The sequence below is a fragment of the Rissa tridactyla genome, chromosome 5 (genome assembly GCF_028500815.1).
Source record: "Rissa tridactyla isolate bRisTri1 chromosome 5, bRisTri1.patW.cur.20221130, whole genome shotgun sequence".
NCBI classification, from domain to species: domain Eukaryota; kingdom Metazoa; phylum Chordata; class Aves; order Charadriiformes; family Laridae; genus Rissa; species Rissa tridactyla.
In genome coordinates, this window is record NC_071470.1 from 37,113,871 (window position 1) to 37,133,171 (window position 19,301).

Genomic DNA, 19,301 nt, shown 5'->3' on the forward strand with positions numbered 1-19,301 from the left:
AATTTGCCTAAATCTAAAATTAGCTACTTAGAACATGGGCTTGAAATTTGACTCATGACTTTTAATATGATGCTGCTTCTTGTTCTCCAGATGGATAGATAATACAATCTGAAAGAAAGGGGCTGCATATAGCAAGTTCATCTTTCCAGTTGTGGCATGAATTTGGCAATGGGACTGAGGACACAGATCCTAAAACAGGGAGCAGGGGGCTGTAAGGTGAAGGCACAATACTCTGATGCAAAGCAGAAGAAAGGAAGTCAGGGAATCTTGAAAAGGAAAAGTGCCATATCAAGGGAAATTGCAGGAAGAACGAGCTGAAAAGAATACAAGGATTCCTAGGCATATGGCTAGGTAAGAGAGCATCCAATTCTCTACTGCTTTCATGACAGCAAATATATCAGTCTAATTCTAATACAATCACCTGGGCCCAGAAGTGAGATTGTGGAACAATTCAAGCATTTCTGAGGTTTAGAGAGTGTCATTTATGACTTTCCTGTACTGTAAAACCCAAGCTGATTGGTATAGGAGAAACAACTTATACTCAGTGGGTATCCAGGCAGTGACTTTTAATAGGTAGTTTTCTGCCAAGTAAAGATAACCTTTTCCTGCAAAAGACAACTTATTAATAGAGTTTACATTATATTTCTGCTTATTTTTATTGTTACCTGATCAGCTACTGCCCGTGCCAATTTGTCCATCCTTGATCCTGCCTCTGCAATCTTCTTGGCTGCATTAATGACATCTGATGTATTCTTCAGGGGGCCTTTACCTCTGTGAAATACAATACAATTATGCACAATCTAAATAAATCATGAAAGGCAACAGTTTTAGTGACCCTGTTTAGTGTTTTGTTTTAAAATAGTGACACAAATAACTTCTCAATTTATTACAATTTCACATTTTAACTACTTTATATACAGCTTGATTAGAAAATCGGTTTGGTATATTTTGTCTCTCTTAAAAATTGCTTTACTAGCAATTTAGTCTGACGGCACCTTCAAGCACATGAGCTATACTTAATAGTATATGCATTTTTAAGTGCTCATTAAGCCAACATTCTTTCTGGAATACACAACTATTTTAAAATTGTGTTATTCCTAAGCCAGTGCTAAATGTTAAGCCTGTCACGTCTAGAGCAAGAACGTCATATTTTAGAAAATATTTTTACAAGTTTTTTGTCAGAAAATAAAGATACGTGAAGCAGAATCCTTACGTTTCACTTAAATGTTACAATTAAAACATATAATTATATAAGCGTATAATATGCTTAAAACATGTATAATTAGCTTTAAGACTGATCTTTGACCGTTACTCCTTGTTGCGATAGGACAAGGGGTAATGGTTTTAAACTAAAAGAAGGTAGATTTAAACTAGATATAAAGAAGAATTTTTTTACGATGACAGCGGTGAAACAGTGGAACAGGTTGCCCTGAGAGGCAGTACATGTCCCGACTCTGGAAGCACTTAAGGTCAGGTTGGACGGGGCTCTGAGAAACTCGATCTTCTTGAAGCTGTCCCTGCTCCTGGCAGAGGGGTTGGACTAGATGACCTTTAAAGTTGCCTTCCAACCCAAACTATTCTGTGATTCTATGAGTTTTCACTATACTTTTAAGGTGACGCACAAAACTCTAATTTTAGTCATTAAAGTTACCAAAATGTCTATCCACAAAAAGTAAAAGTCACTGCAGACTTTTCTAAGTTTCCTTCAGACTCAAAACTTTAATCCTGTTTCTAATACCAAATTTGCTACGGGTCCTGAGAATGAGTTGGAAGCAAGCTGATTTTCCTTTTTTTTTTTTTTTTAAACTATGTGAAGAAAATACAGCTTCAGGTAAGACTGATGGAAAATCATAATATGATCAAGCTTTTTTTTTTTTTTTTACTAAAACTGAAGGCATTTTTTCTAAGCACAACATAGTACCATTTTTGCATTTTTTTCATCTCTAATGCCAAGAATAACATACGGAAACATATTTCCATTTTTATCTTCTTTCCATACTTTCATTTCCACGTTAAACAGATATTGAAATACAGGTATCCCACTTCTGTTGAACTTAAACTGTAGCAAAAATCCTTCATAGTGACCTCATATGCTTCTACATTAATTACATCAGTAGATCTGATTGTCACAAACTCCATGCATTTGAAAAATTATTCTATTTTAACACTGCTGAGGTTACAGTCAACCAAAAAGGTGTGAAATGCTTTGTTCTGTTTTAATGGAATATATTAAACAAGTTTTTTATTGAATCTGATGTAGACGGAGGTGCACTTTGATTTTATTTTTTTAATTTACTTCAAATGTGACAGTAGTTTTCTCTCATTCTCATATTAGTTCTGTTCGTTTGATGGTAGAAAATGTAATTACAAAACTTTCAATTTGATGTTCAATGTTTCAAAGGTTGTCCGGGAGGTTGCAGAACATGTTTATATTCTGCGCAGCTGCTTTAGAAAATTATTTCTTCCTTCCATGAAATGATGGCATTTTTTGGACAGTTTTTCACTCTGTTTTTGGGCAGAAGCATCAGAGACCCAGAGACAATACAAATATGAAAGTAGTTAAGATTACTCTAAAATATCACCCTTCACAGGAGTTTCTACACTGTCATTTGGTATCATAGAATCATAGAATCTTCATGGTTGGAAAGGACCCTTAAGATCATCGAGTCCAACCAAACAACCTACAATCTCTGCCCTTCAGAGCATGCCCTGAAGTGCCACATCTAGACGTTTCTTAAACACCTCTAGGGATGGTGACTCAACCACCTCCCTGGGCAGGCTGTTCCAGTGCCTGACCACTCTTTCAGTAAAGTAATTCTTCCTAATATCTAATCTAAACCTCCCCTGCCACAATTCCAGATCATTTCCTCCGGTCCTGTCATTATTCACTGGGGAGAAGAGGCCAACACCCACCTCTCTACCACCTCCTTTCAGGTAGTTGTAGAGGGCAATGAGGTCTCCCCTCAGCCTCCTCTTCTCCAAACTAAACATGCCCAGCTCCCTCAGCCTCTCCTCATATGACCTGGTCTCCAGACCCCTCACCAGCCTGGTAGCTCTCCTTTGGACACGCTCCAGCACTTCAATGTCTCTCTTCTACAGAGGGGCCCAGAACTGAACACAGGACTCGAGGTGAGGCCTCACCAGTGCCAAGTACAGAGGCACAGTATCGCTTCCCTGCTCCTGCTGGCCACACTATTCCTGATACAAGCCAGAATGCTGTTGGCCTTCTTGGCCACCTGGGCACACTGCTGGCTCATGTTAAGCTGGCCGTCCACCAGCACCCCCAGGTCCTTTTCTGCCGGGCAGCTTTCCAGCCACTCTTCCCCAAGCCTGTAACTTGCTTTTGAGCCTGTAGCCTTGCTTGTAAGCAATGCAAGCCTGCGTTGCTTGGGGTTGTTGTGACCAAAGTGCAGGACCCGGCACTTGGCCTTATTGAAGCTCATACAGTTTGCCTTGGCCCATCGATCCAGCCTGTCCAGGTCCCTCTGCAGAGCCTTCCTACCCTCAAGCAGATCAACACTCCCACCTAGTTTGGTGTCGTCTGCAAACTTACTGAGGGTGCACTCAATCCCCTCATCCAGATCACTGATAAAGATATTAAACAAAACCGGCCCCAAAACTGAGCCCTGAGGGACACCACTGGTGACCGGCCGCCAAGAAGATTTCACCCCATTAATCACAACTCTGTGGGTACAGCCATCCAGCCAGTTTTTAACCCAGCAAAGAGTACAGTTGTCTATGCCATGATTCGCCAGCTTCTCCAGGAGAATGCTATGGAGGACGGTGTCAAAGGCCTTACCAAAGTCCAGACAGACAACGTCCACAGCCTTCCCCGCATCCGGAAGGCGGGTCACATGGTCATAGAAAGAGATCAGGTTGGTTAGGCAGGACCTCCCTTTCCTAAACCCATGCTGGCTGGCTCTGATCTCTTGGCTGCCCTGAACTTGCCGTGAGAGCTCACTCAAGATGATCCTCTCCATGATCTTTCCTGGTACCGAGGTCAGGCTGACAGGCCTGTAATTCCCCGGATCCTCCTTCCGACCCTTCTTGTAGATGGGCGTCACATTAGCCAGCCTCCAGTCATCTGGCACCTCCCCTGTTGACCAAGATTGTTGATAAATGATGGAGAGAGGCTTGGTGAGCTCTCCCGCCAGCTCCCTGAGTACTTTTGGGTGAATCCCATCTGTCCCCATAGACTTATGTGTGTCTAGGTGCAGAAGCAGATCGTTGACTACTTCCTCCTGGATTATGGGTGGGTTGTTCTGCTCTCCATCCTTATCTTCCAGCTCAGGAGGCTGAACACCCTGGGGACAGTTGGTCTGACTATTGAAGACGGAGGCAAAAAAGGCATTAAGTATCTCAGCCTTCTCCCCGTCGTTGGTTGCAACTTTCCCCCCTGCATCCAGTAAGGGATGGAGATTCTTCCTCACTCTCTTTTTGTTGATGTATTTATACGAGCTTTTTTTTGTTGTCCTTAATGTTAGTGGCCAAGTTGAGCTCCAGCTGGGCTTTTGCCTTCCTAATTTTCTCTCTGTATAACCTAACGAGATCTCTGTACTCCTCCTGAGTTGCCTGTCCCTTCTTCCAAAGGTGGTAAACCCTCCTTTTATTCCTAAGTCCCATGCGAAGTTCCTTATTCATCCAGACTGGCCATTTTCCCCACCCTTTAGACTTGCGACACTTGGGGACAGCCTGCTCCTGGGCCTTTAAGATTTCCTTCTTGAAGAGCATCCAGCCTTCCTGGACCCCTTTGCCCTTCAGGACTATCTCCCAAGGGACTCTCTCAACCAGTGTCCTGAACAGGCTAAAGTCCGCCCTCCAGAAGTCCAAGGTGGAGGTTTTGCTAACCCCCCCTCCTTTCATCCCTACGTATTGAAAACTTGACCATTTCATGATCACTAAACCCAAGACGACCTCCGACCACCACATCTCCCACTAGTCCTTCTCTGTTTGTGAGCAGTAGGTCTAGTGAGGCACCTCCCCTGGTAGGCTCACCTACCAGTTGTGTCAGGAAGTTATCTTCCATGCACTCGAGGAACCTCCTAGCCTGCTTGCTCTCTGCTGTGTTATATTTCCAGCAGATACCCGGCAGGTTGAAGTCCCCAACCAGAACAAGGGCTGGCGATTGCAAGACTTCAGCCAGACACTTATAGAATACTTCATCTGTGTCCTCATCCTGGTCGGGTGGTCTATAGCACACTCCCAGCACAACATCTCCCTTATTTCCCTTCCCCTTCAACCTTACCCATAAACACTTGACTTTATCACCATTGGAATCTAGCTCTATACAATCAAAACATTCCCTAATGTACAGAGCGACACCCCCACCTCTCCTTCCTTGCCTATAGCTTATAGCCATTCATCGCAGCATTCCAGTCATGACAGTCATCCCACCACGTTTCCGTGACGGCAGCTACATCATAGCTGTCCTGCTGCACAATGGCTTCCAGATCATCCCATTTGTTGCCCATGTTACGTGCATTCGTGTAGATGTACTTCAGCTGGGCTACCGATTTCACCCCCATCCTTGGCCCTTTATCCCTACGCTCATTACTAGTGGGCCTGGTTTTATCCCCTTCCCCCTTCGATACTAATTTAAAGCCCTGTCCATAAGCCTTACTAAGTCTTGGCCTAGTACCCTTTTCCCCTTTTGGGATAGGGTTTTCCCATTCTTAGCAAGCAGGCCCGGTGTCCTGCAGATCAAACTGTGATCACTGAACCCAGAGCCCTGCTTGTAGCACCAGTTTTGGAGCCAGGTGTTGGTCTGTCCGATTTTCTTGTTCACCCATTCGTCAGTCCCCAAAACTGGAAGGGCAGAGGAGAACACAATTTGTGCTCACGAACCCTTGACAAGCTGTCCCAAGGCCCTGAAATCTTTCTTCATTGCCCTTAGACTTCTACTCTCCAGCTCCTCACTGTCTGCCTGTAAGATCCTGTATACAGGGGTGGTGAGTCTACTGCAAAAAAAAAATAGTTGTAAAAGCACAAACTGAGAGAAAACCAAATAAACTGAGAGAATAATTACTTGGAAAGAAGTATAGTAGTAAGGTATTAAAGCAAGCAAACTTTCTATATGGATAATTAAATTTTAAATGGATAAAATATTTGCTGTTGCCTATTACCAATTAACTAACTATGCAAGTACAAATAGTGAAGTCATTTGCAAATTTATGGTATTTATACACCCCCTCACCCTCTATCTATCTATCTATAAGGTACATGCGAACCCCGTATCGACAATGCAGAGGCTGTCTCCTCTGAAATAGGTTGCAGGCTCCAGACACAAGGCATGTGATCAGCTGGAGATTAAGAAATCTATTTGAGCATCTCAGTGAGGTGAATAAATGGATGCCTTATTTTAATTTTGAAGAAAAACATAAAGATTTTTGTCCAGTTTTGTCTAATCACATTTTGATAAATACCATTTAAACTTTTGAAGTCCCATAAAAAATAAACACTGTAAAAAATTTAATTTATTATGGTGACCTGTAATTCAAAGAGTCTTGTAAAATGTTCTCCCTGGTGTGATTACCAATATGACTATCTTTAAACAAAATAATTTTGTTTATATGATATCATTAATGAATGGCCTTTTGATGCTTTGCAATTAGAAAAGAACACATCAATAGAAAAAAGAAATGAAAGCAAAAAAAAAAAAAAATCATTACTGACAGGCTCCAATAGAGTATTAGATCAAAACAGTTTCATTTCATTTGGGTGTTCAAAATGATATAAATAGTTATGATATAAATAGTTTTTCCATTATTTTTGATTGACACAAATTGTGTTGAAATGTTGAAAGTTCAGAGAGGCACATGCATTTAGATGGGTACTAAACGAAATGTCAGTTGAGTGTCTGTAAGGTCGCAGACTATCTTTGCTGCTGAAATTCAAGATGATCTGCAAACAAAACATATTCACAAATAGGACAAAAACTTCATGTGATTAATCCCATTTGGAGAAATATCCAGAGCAGTCATGTATAGAGAACTGTACAACACATCCCACTACGTATGGTGTGTGTTACCTGGCTTTGCATCCCCCAAAACACAGCACATCATCTCAATAGGTTATAAATTGCAAGGAAAAGGAAAGAGGCAGGATGTCTGAAGAAGTCCTCAGCACAGGTTATTTTGTCCTTACCTAGTAAAGTCTGTCATTTCCATCATAATCATGCACATCTGCTTTGCCAACACAATGATGTCATTACCACTGTCATCCCACTTGGCCACCTCTGCATCCAGTTTGCTCTTTTCTTGGTGGAATATCTCTACCTGCTCGGCAATCTTAGCCTTCTCCTCCTGGGGAAGCTGAGCCATGATAGCCTGGAGAAAAAATGGGAGAAGTTTGACATTAAAAAGGGAGCTAGAAACTATACATTTCCAGTGGTCCAAATGGTACACCCAACTTCTAGTTTCTTTTTATGGGAGTTGAAGATGCCAAGCAAAATCCAGTAGACCTTTGATTTCTTTTAGGACAGGCAAAACCAAATTCACAGGATGTTTATAACTCTTCTTATGCCTTCAAGAATTTAAAAATTATATATGTGATGCCATGATACACAGACTATTCAGCGGTCAACACAGGAAGATTAAAGAAAAATCCTGTTAAATATTAACTTTTAGGAAGACCAAAATGAATGATATCTATGGGAAAAAGGCAGACTGCATTGCCAGTATCTCTCCCAGCCTCATTCTCTGTCAGAAGATGATGTTTTCTGCTTAACCCAATGCTAAAATAAGCTATGACATGCAAGATAATACATTTGAAGTGAATTGTAATTAATGTACCTTTCAATATTTAGTGGTCTAATTGTCTCTTCAAAGATATGCAAAAAGGCACTAAACAGGTTAATACTAATCTGCCTCAACATTATCAACAAAGCAGAAAAAGTTCCCCACCCTACCCCCCCCAAAAAAAAAAAAAGAAAAAAAGAAAACCCTACAAAATTATGATAATTACTTTTGAAGATCAAATGGACACTTCCAATAATGCTTTCCAAGATGAGCTACTATTTGGCTTTAGGGGTTCTGAAGACCACGTTATGTATTTAATGGGGTGTGACACATATTTAAGTGTCATTACATTTTGTCTTGTTTATGTCACTTTCAATCAGCTGAAGTCTTTCTCTACATATTCTTAAAATGCTCTTGGCTTTTAAAAATTCATAATTGACCTTTTCCAAAATGGAGATTAAAAAAGGTTATAAACAGTAGATCAGAAAATGAGAAATTTGCAAGTTAATCAAATTAAAATTCAACACATGAGTTTTAATTAGGCCTTATCAATGTAACTCAGCAGTTTCAAATGTTAGCATATTATTCTTTCCAAGAAAAATGCAGTGTAAGTCAAGCTCATAAATAAATATATAAAATACACATAAAACACTTGAACAGATGAACGAACTGAAATTAAGAGAATGTGATAGGAGTAGTAAAATTTGGAAAGCTGATCTGTATGTCTTGCGTATGATTTTTTTCTGTGGGCAGCTTCACCTGCACACCCTTCAAACTGGTATACAGTGTTTTAACATTTCTGTTCCAGATGCTGGTGTGCTTTCAAAGAAGCTATATCCTATAGCAAATGCAGCTCATATATTCAAGTTTTATTTCTATTGAAGACCAACACAAGTCTTTCCACAGAAATACTAATACCTTTATTGAGTGAGCATATTAAACAAATCCATTAAATTCCACAAATAAAAATCCAGCTTTTCTACAGAAAAGGTTCAAATAAGATATTATTCTGCATAGCAGACTCATTTCAATGAGTCACTCAAGACTGTGGATTGGGTGGCTTCTGCTTAGCATATTTTCATTTTAGGTTTTCATAGTTTGTTGCTTCTTGTGACATATTGTATTGTACATTATTCAGCAATGGACCTGGCTTTATAATATACTATGTGTGTAAAGTGTATAGTTGATCAAAGCAGAAGGTTTTAAGTGCAGCAGTGATAATAACTGCAATAAATGTAACAGAATTTAAGAATCTTAAGTCCCTAGGAGAACTAGATTCTTATTAAAAATATTGTTGCAGTCTTTACTTGGTTTTAAGATAAAGGATGATACGATACTCAATCCTAGATGTAAGAAAAGAAAAAGAAAAAGAGAAAAAGAAAAAGAGAAAAAGAAAAAGAGAAAAAGAAAAAGAGAAAAAGAAAGAGAGAAAAAGAAAGAGAGAAAAAAGTAGTAGTCAATTCTTTGAATAGCTCAAACAGGGATTTATGCTCTTTAAAATATAAAAATCTCCCCAAGACAGTAAACTGCACCCAGAACATAGTTCCACCATCATTCTCAGGGTAAGGTATCCAGGTATCATTCTGCAATTCTGACTGCACTGTTTTCACTGCCATCATCTACCTCTCTGGGATGGGAACTACAATCCATCTGCTCTTCTTCTAGGTGACAATGATATATATGATATGTCCTTGATATGCAAAGACAATTTTTTTTTTCCTTGGGCTGTAGTGATAGAAACAGAGCTTTTCTGAGACATTGTATGGTTTATTTATCATCTGTATTTAATATTCAGGGAAATTAATTTAAGACAAAAAGAAACCTCTGCTCAACCTCAAGCCCTAACATACTGTAGGTCTTCCTACAGCAGCTGGAAACTCCTCCTTCCTGGTTCTCTGAAGTGATCTTTCAAGGCATTGTTGCCTTTTGGTCTACAGGTACTCAGCCCTACAAGTCCTCTTCCAGAATTCAAGGTAAGAAGTCACTGTTCCAGTTACTAGTTTTTGCTACAGTGTTTGAGTGTGTGTAAGATGCTTCTCATTTAGTCCATTGCTTCACTTTTAGCACTTACCATAAGAAACTGCAGACCTATGCAAAACAGCCATGAAAATCATTCAGGTAATGCCTGAGGAAACTCTCTTTTCGGTCAAATATATTTGCCCCCAAAATTATATTGTGATTTTTTTTTTTAAATCTTCTGATCTGAGCAGCCTATTTAGTAAAAGGTAAACATTCATCACAGGGTAGCATAATCCTGAGCGCTAACAAACTTCACTTCTCCAGCACCTGTGACCCCCCGAAGCACTCATCAGCTTAATTTGCAATCCCCATGGCACAAGCTGAGGTCGCAAATCACAATGACTTGAGTTTATCATGATGTAATTACCCTGGTAAAATTACATTGACTCAGTAACAAATGTCTTCAATTACAATTAAATTACAGGGACTACTCAGTAGCTTAAGCAGATCTTCTTGACAGGTTTGCACACTGGGAAACATGACTAATGTAAGATTTCTCTGGATAGAGCACATGGTGCCCTGATAGGATTTTTTTTTTTTTTTTTTCTTCAAATTTGCTGACTACTCCCGTGGTTTCAGCACATTCCAAGCCTGCATGGCCTTCTCCTACAGCACTAGCTGGAGCAAATGGCAAATACAAGGCATCACATAAGCCTAAGGAAGACCATTCAATAAAGTCAGTGCTTTTCAAATAGGTGAGACATGAAAAAAAAATTTAAACACTGAGGTCAACTTATTCCCGTCTTTTCTTAACTGACTCTGAAGATCTAAAATTACTGTATTTGCTTTCCGAGGCATAGCTTTTTATTCGTAGCTATACAGACACTTAATGTAGTATGTGGGTTTTATACTCACCCTTGCACTCTGGCCAGCAATAAGCTGGTCATCTTCAGTCTGAACACTTGTTCGGCTGCGAACGTCATAATCTTCCTGCTCAAAGTCTGAATCATCCTCTAGCTCTTCAGGGGTCTAGAGAGAGACACAGGCAGAGAAAGCAAAACAGAGGAGACGACGAGCTTATAAAGGACACGGACAAAGTCCTATGTACAGTAAGCTCTTATTTCATTGACTACCTTCCTTTTTAAATTAACTTGTCTTCTCAAGCAGTCAAGAACTGAAATTGAATTGTCTTAAAAAAATTAAGTTGTTTCAACTCTAGTTTTCTTTATAAATGGCATTTATCATTGCCTTGCTGCAACTTTTCTTAACTTTGTTAACATGATGAATGCAGTTCAAGGAACAAATACCCTTTGGAAACACTAACAACCAGAATTCAGTATTTCAAAATAATGCTGTTTCACATATAAATGGACACTAATACTAGTGGAATCTCCACATAATCTTCAAAGGAGAAGTAAACACCTGGGAAAAAGTAACTAACATTCTGAAAGAAAAAGCTATGAAAGCAAATAAGAGATTTCCCCTTGAAAGAAAACGTAAATGATGTCAACTGTTTTTAGAAGAAATGTAAAGTTTATAATCTGCTTTATCTTGTTGGTTTATGTGGTTCTTTTCAGATACAGAGCTTTTGAATTTACCTCATCCCCTGAACTGAAATCATGTTATCTCCATTGCTGGTGCTATGAATGGCGTGAGGGTCTCTGGACAGATTGATTAAATCTAGTTACATGTGTGTTGGCGTCGGGTTGTTTAAAATGTTGGAGGGAGGGAGAAAAAAAAACAAAACTGATGGATCTGTTTGCTTTTTTCACCTTCCAGCAAAAGATTAGGAGCAAAAAAAAAATTCCTTATGTATATATGGAGAGACAGCCAACTTCAAAATCACTATTTAGTACTAAATTTAATACAGATGATGCAAAACCAGAAATAGTCTTTAGAAGGAAGATTATATTCCATTTTGTGCTTTAATAGCATCTCGTACAACAATCTGGCCACAAGTAATATCTGTAGGTACAATACATGATAATGGTAACAGAAAAAGAAGATCACAGTAACTGTGCAGAGAACTCCTCACCTTGCTGGATACCCCTATGCCTCAGTGTTAACCTAGACGGCCAACCATTACAGAAGAAATCATTCATGCTGGCATTTCATGCTTGGAGGCAACGTCAAGTTTGCTAGCAGAGGTGCTAATCATTGCCAGTTGTCATTACAGCTCTGTCTTGAAGATGCTCAGTCACTAGGAACTGGTCCAAACCCTCTAACATAATGTAGAGAAGTCTTTTGGCGATATTTATACTACGGCCTGGTTTTCAACACGAAGTGCACATCACTGTTTGTAATGGAAAATCAGCTGCTTTGCTAGCTACATGGTTAAGTGCACATGATGGGGAGCATAAAACACAGCTATCTTCATTTGCCTTAAAGAGTGTGAATTAAATAAGTCCTTTGATGCTGAGCGCTGGAGGAAGAAATAACCAAGTATGACAGTATGGTAATAAAACTCAGGCTGCATCTCTGAAGAGATGCATGTACAAATAGTGTATATAACAGGAGAGACAGGAGATGAATGTTAGGTGAAAAAATGAATTTACCTTTCTCTACTGCCACAAGAAAAAAACCAGAAAGATTGGTGCCCATCATTATAACGTCCAATGGTCTTGCATTCCAGTTGCCTTTAATCACTTTATTCTCTCTGCTCAACTGCCTGAGGGCAGGATTTAACTTTAGAATCTGCCATAAGCAAACCAGCTACTAAGAGAATCATACAACTCCTAGAGCAAAAGAGAGTATTTCCTATCATAGGGCTCAGCTTTTCGACTGCCTAGGCTTTACTGTGAAGAACAGGAACATGGTGGAGAGTTTCAATCCCTTCTTCATAAAACAGCTGGCTCTTCCTCATCCTCCAAGTCCATTTAACTAGCCAGCTGCACTGGTAAGTGTAAAACCAGTACCCTTTTACCCCGCAAGTATACTCTTCTTAGTTTTTTCTTTCTCCACTTTTATAAAAGTATAAAAGATAACGTGCAGCCCTTTCCCAGGCTTTCACAGTCAAAGTTGCAGTGAAGTATGGGCGTAATATTAAAAATATTACATCTCAACGCTGTAACCTTTAAGGACATGAGGATGCTTCTAAAACTAAAATATTCTGAAAATTCTGTTTCAGTGATTCATTCTTAAAGAAACATTCAGAAAAAAACATATCGCTATTACTGCCTGACATTCATAATCTTAAAATTTGTGGTCTTTAAAAGATTGAAATGTAATGGGTATAGATGTTGAACTTGGAGAAAATGTAGTGCAAATCAAAAGGACAAGTTAATGCAACTGTTAATAATATACTAGAAGCACAAATGTCTGTGTTCCCCCTCTGTAAAAGTGATATCTAATTCAAAACTAACTTTCAGATAAGGTTTTCAAGTGTGGTGAATTTAACAACCTCATTTTCTTCCAAGAATAGCTACATTTTTCAATAAGATGAAAAATGCTAGTTAACTGTTATCTGCACGCTGACATTTCAAACATTTTGCATGCTTTTCACTGTTGCTTTGTTTTATCTCATCGCTTGGAGGTGCAGCCCATATATAATAGTGTCTCCTATATGTTTAGACACAAAAGTATAAAAAAAGAAATATTATATTGAAGTACATCGACTTAAAGACTTTTACTCTTAGCAGGCCCTTCTAAACATACCATAACAAACCTAATTTTTGTGCACAACTAACACGACCTTGGTATTTAAAACCTAGTTACCAAGACAACAAAGTCTGGAACTTAATTTATGTGAGTAGGAAGACAGAACTTCTGAATCAGTCCTGCAGACACCTGAACCTATGGTCACACAGACGTAGAAAATATTGATTTGAGATTGGAGACAGCTTCCAAACAAAAGTCTGACAACCACCAGTGGCAGAAGGAGCTAGAGTAAGTTTCAGAACCAATAAATTTTATGAACTCATTTATTTCATCAGAAAAATGGACCATTTTCATAATTTTTAGTCTGTCTGTTCTGTAGCACAGGCCATAAGACTTCCCAGGACTAATTGTTTTCAAATACAGTATCTCTACTACACATAGAGTATATTCTTCACTTCATCCATCTAATTCATATGAATTCTCCCAATGAAGAAGAATCACAATCCCAGATAAATCACCCAGTAAATATACACTTTCTCTTATGCATGCTTTATTTCTAATATGAATTTGATGACTTTCAGCTTCAAGTCATTAGAATTTATTTTTTTTAAAATTTCTCTTGTGCTGCTCGACTGAATAGCTTGCTGTAAACAAAATATCTTCATCTTGATTCTATGATTCTATCTTCCATCAATATAACTTTGTTTTATCTTTTGTAACTGCAGTATAAAAATGTGAATTATGCATGTACTAGTTGTAAAGTGGCATATATATGCAGATTTATAAATGCTATTTGTTTAATATTTCACCAATTCAAATATGCTTGATGAAGATAGAAATCCCATTATGCTATAGCGCTGTGTGCACTTAAAAATTGTAAGATGCAATTATAAGAATTTCAGTACTGCAAACACCAAGTCAAGCTAACTTTGTAATGAGAGAAAAGAAAGACCGAAGATATTCCCTCATTTTTTCAGCATGAAAATATCCTCCAATTCTAAAAGCTAAGGAGCAAAAAAAAAAAAAAAAAAAAAAAAGCCTTTATAACATGCTTTTCTATTCAACTCCACACTATCCTGTATATTTGTTTTTGTACAAAGGCAGTTGCAGCCTGAGTAACTCAGGTGCTTTGAGCAGCATCTGAATGGCAAAGACAGAGAACCTCTCTCACAGCAGGTCTTCAGCTGTTTCATGATTTACAGTAAAATCTAACACTCTAAATTCAACCTGAGAAGCAACAGGCAGTTAATGTAGACAAGAGACCCCATAGTACCCTTTGGAGACAGACTATTTAAAAAGATGATGGGATTCTGCACCAAGTCTAGTTTTCCAGAAGATCTGAGATATTGCAGCAGTTTGGATTTCACCGCAGTAGTCTACCCCATAGGTGATCACAGCTAAGCCTGCACTGACAGGTATGGAAGGGTAGAAGAGGATTGACACATCCAAACAGTTGGTTCTAAGGACTCTACCTTTGCACTACCTTCAATTCTTTTTTATTCAGGCTCGTTGTAGTCTGCTCCCATGGACTGAAAGGCCCTTAACGGTAGAACAGAAGAGAAGTGCATTTAAGATGCTCTGAGAGCACATCTTCCAGGATCTCCACAACGAATCAATTTTATATGCTTTAAGACTCATTTGTAAAATGAACTACAACACAGCAAGAGGGAACAACTGGAGATTGGCTCCAAAAGCGCACTCCTGATCCAAACAAATGTAACACTAATGCTAACTTAGATGCAACTACCAGTGAGGTTGCCAATAGCAAAGGCCATGTGTGAAAAGAGAAGGCTGGCCTCGGAGATGCATAAGAAAGAGAAAAGTGTGTTGTGATTGTGATTCTTCCTAACTGGGGAGAGGGTTTCTGTCTAATAACTGAGGGAATTTCAGAAGAAGCTATGAAAAGAAAAAAAAAAACTGTAATTTGATACCAACACAGTAATATAAAAGATGCTGGAAGTAAGTTATTATTTTCTATCTTATTTTTAGGTTCTATAATTATACTCCTAAATTTATTTATACTACTTCTTTAGTTGTGAAAGAGATTTTATCTTCTATATAGCTCATAATAATAGTCCCCAATGTAAAAATCAGTCTTCTTTCTACTCCAAAGCAACAATAAAATCTCCCCTTTTCAAGGGAAAAGAGAAGAACTGAGATTATTCCCCTTCCCTTCAGCTTACTAAAAGTAGTAATATCAACAAAAAATAATTTTAAAAGTGGCTTTATTTCCTCTATGGAATGAGTGAATCATCTCAGATAAATTCAGTCTTTCACGGCATGCACATGAACAATTACTGCCTGAAGATAATTGTTTGTGTCAGATGCTCTAAAAAGTTTGCAAGGTGGTTTTTTTTTGTTTTTTTTTGTTTTTTTATAACTCTGCAAGAAGATTTCCAACCTGAATTTAAGGGGTGCATGAATTTAATGCACAACCTTCAATTACACATTCCATTTAAACTTGAGATGTCCAGATGGGAATGCTAGAGTGTCTCAAACTGAAACTAATTTTGTTTTCTACAGAAAATAAGGTTCTGATTCAGCAGACGCTGGTTGATGTAAGTTTATATATGTGAATTTTCCCAGTTAAGTCAGAAGGATAATGTGTTTTAGTTCTCTGCCTGAGTAAGGAGCACTACATTTATCTCCATAAATAAGTTAATTGAATGCAAAAATACATCTTCCTAATCTGGGTAAGCAGAATTTGTTAACTCATATCATACAAGAAGCGGAAAGTAATAGTGATACAATGGCAAACGTAACTTGGGATGTTTCTAAGGAGACTGCAATGCCTGCATGCTGATCAGCTTTCCAAGGTAGCAGTTAATATAACAGTAAGATAGCAATGAAATAAGTGTCTGTGCCTCCAGAATTTAAAATGGAGCTTTCTGCTTAGCAGAAACATCTCACCCAGTATGGACAGTCTCATGGCAACCTCTCTGGGACAACTCTGATGTACAGGGAGTACAGGAAGCCAGAACTCTGTGAAGGGGATGGGAAAGGGGTAGCACAAGGGGTAATGGTTTTAAACTAAAAGAGGGTATATTCATACTATATAGAAGGAAGAAATTTTTTATGATGCGGGTGGTGAAACACTGGAGCAGGTTGCCCAGTGAGTTGGTAGATGCCCCATCCCTGGAAACATTCAAGGCAGGTTGGACAGGGCTCTGAGCAACCTGATCTAGTTGAAGATGTCCCTGTTCATTGCAGGGGGGTTGGATTAGATGGCCTTTAAGAGTCCCTTCCAATCCAAAGTATTCTATGATTCTATGAAAGTGTGGGTCTATAACAGATCCCACCTTATGATTGTGTCTCGTGAAACAGTTTAAAATCACACATGGGAGACTATAAAAGATTAAAACATGCTTAGAAGTGGTTCTTGTCCTTGAAAACCACTGTTACAGACTAAGGAACTGGATAATCAAAGGAAAAATGGAGATCCTTTACTATGCAGATCTCTTGTTTTCATCCCAGTCCTGAAGAGTTGCAAATACCCCAATATTGCACACCCAGAAAACAGGACACGTCTGCCCCCATCATCAGTCATGACTACAGTTGAGACTACCTGAGATTAGCACCAGGTATGGGAATGGAATTTACATTTCACGGTTATAAAATTAAGCCTATCAAAAAACATTGCTGTAAATGTTACTACATAGTGACAGATTACTAAAATGAAGCTATTTTGGAGTGTTCCAAGTGCCTGAAGTCTTACATCAGTGTCATACTATACTGATAACCACAAGTGTATGTTACTTGTTTGCTCAAAGGGATGAGTTGTTGTTTTAGCACTGTTATTTGCTTCATAAGTTTTCTCTGTGATTTTCACCATAGCTTTCTCTGTATGTGGCTTTCACTGGGGCAGATTTAAGGTAATTTCAGTTTCAAACAAGTTTCAATTGCTAAAGAGGTGTCCAAACCAGGTTTGGCTTGTTGCTTTTTTTTTTTTTTAAAATCTTTGACTGTAGACTACACTGAAAAGCAAGACACACATCTACTGTCATGATAATTATGTTGTTCTGTGGTTTTTTTCTATTTATTTGTTTGTTTGTTTTTTTAAAAGATGCCTAAACAAATTGAATGAACTGGTTAGTCAAGGCTGAAATGACACATTCTTTACCTCAGTAAACATTCAAAACCATCCCTGCAGGGGCTTACTGGAGCAGCAAGATTATTTATTTATTCATTTAGATTTTAACCAGACTTTCCTCATATCCCAGGCAGCACACGTACATTACGGAAAAAAACCCCACAAACCAACAACCAAAAAAAAAATGCAAAAACCCCAACAAAAATCTATACAAACTTTGAAGATCTTGGCAAATTAATGCTATTACTACAGAAACAGTAATGAAGTTTGCATCACTTGGCAGTTGTGATCAGATCTTCTCCTAGGTGATTAACAAATTAATTGTGGTTTATCCCCTAGGATACCCTCATCTCTTTACTTACAAATTCTTTTTTTGCTGTACATACTTTTGTTTCATGCTTGCTTCAGTGTCAAGCTTCTCTGGCTTATTATGAAACAAAGTTGATTCTGAGAAGCTTTTATATTTCTCTCACCCAAAGTGATACTTTCCTGTAAGTCCCATCTTTTATTTCCCAGGTGCCTTACATACCCTTATCATCAGAACGGCTTTCCTGATGTCACGAACTCCATCATAAACCAAGCGGGAGGCATCTATGAACTCATTCTCTTCAAATGGCTGTGGGACATTTGCACTCAAAGCTTCAATGGCAACCTCAACTTGTTCAGCAAAACGTGGCATAACTAGATTAAACAAAATGAAAGGCAGAAAGATTAGACACCTTCTTTCATGAACATTTTCCCCATGCCCTTGGGCATAAATACTTCCCAGTAGACACGGTACATACTATTGTTACAATTTCAAGACCCAGGAAGGCTCATGGGATGGGTTTATACTGACTCTACACGTGCAGAGATCTGGCATATTTTCTGACAGCATGAAAATAGCCATCTTCATATTCTCTCCTTCAATTGCACAACAAAGAATGTAAAACTTCCTTTAAAAAGTGGAATTTACTAACTTTTAAAAGACCGCAATGTATCCGAGTTATCAGTAAAGTACTTTTAAACCCTTTAAATCTTGGAAGGAACACAGTCCATATTTATACCAAATGATCAAAGCAAAACGTAGCCATTATGACTACTAGTTTAGATAACTAACTGCATTCAAGATCATATTGAATAATAATAATAGTATAAGGAACAAAACATGTTTAGAATGCAAAATCTAGCAAATGACTTCTATGAAGGCACATAAATAGACATTCTGTTTCTTCACTGTTATCATGTATATAACAAAAAATAACCATAGATATAACCTAAGGGTATTATAAACTGTGTTATGTCCTTCATGAATACATATCTTAAAGCAATTATTTACTTATGTAAATAGTTTAAAGGCATTCCTTGAAGTAACCAGAGGCTTTTCTTCAAATTTTTTTTACAGGATGCCTTTGAAAGTATAATCACTTTCTGCATATCACATATGCAGAAAGATATATGTTCCCCAAATCAGTCCTCTAACGACTTAAACTCAAATCCTACAAACAGGAACATGAAGAACATCAGGTCCCATTAATTATAATGCACCTATACTCCTGTACTTAGTTACTCTTATTCTTCAATATTTTAACATTGATATTGGAGGACTGAGCTCTCATATACCACAGGACGAATAGAATCACAGAATCAATGCTTCATTAGAAACCTGGACACAAAACCCATTGGGATTAACTCTTACAAATTTAAGGAACTTGGGTCAAGCCTAAGATTTATAGATACCCGTCTTTTCATTATATTCACATCATTTTTATTATTTGCCACCTTGGTATCCAAATCACGTACCACTGGCTTTATTATTTTGTCATTATAATTGGAAGAACAGGCAAAGATGATTCCTAACTCAGACAGTTGCCTTTTTTGGCATAATATTATCTTTATCACCTTTTCCGTAGACCCTATTTTCAATACACTTTTTGGTA

General features: G+C 38.2%; 1 protein-coding gene across 2 annotated transcripts in view; it reads right to left on the reverse strand.

Moving 5' to 3' along the window:
- CTNNA2 (catenin alpha 2) overlaps nucleotides 1–19,301 on the reverse strand; it is a 515,391-nt gene that overhangs the window by 35,369 nt on the left and 460,721 nt on the right. For both annotated transcript variants that reach the window (XM_054203179.1, XM_054203178.1), the window contains 4 exons: nucleotides 17,912–18,063; nucleotides 10,611–10,724; nucleotides 7,144–7,325; nucleotides 666–771 (listed from right to left, as the gene is read on the reverse strand). In XM_054203179.1, the coding sequence (XP_054059154.1) occupies nucleotides 666–771; nucleotides 7,144–7,325; nucleotides 10,611–10,724; nucleotides 17,912–18,063 (554 nt within the window). The remainder of the gene's footprint in view (nucleotides 1–665; nucleotides 772–7,143; nucleotides 7,326–10,610; nucleotides 10,725–17,911; nucleotides 18,064–19,301) is intronic.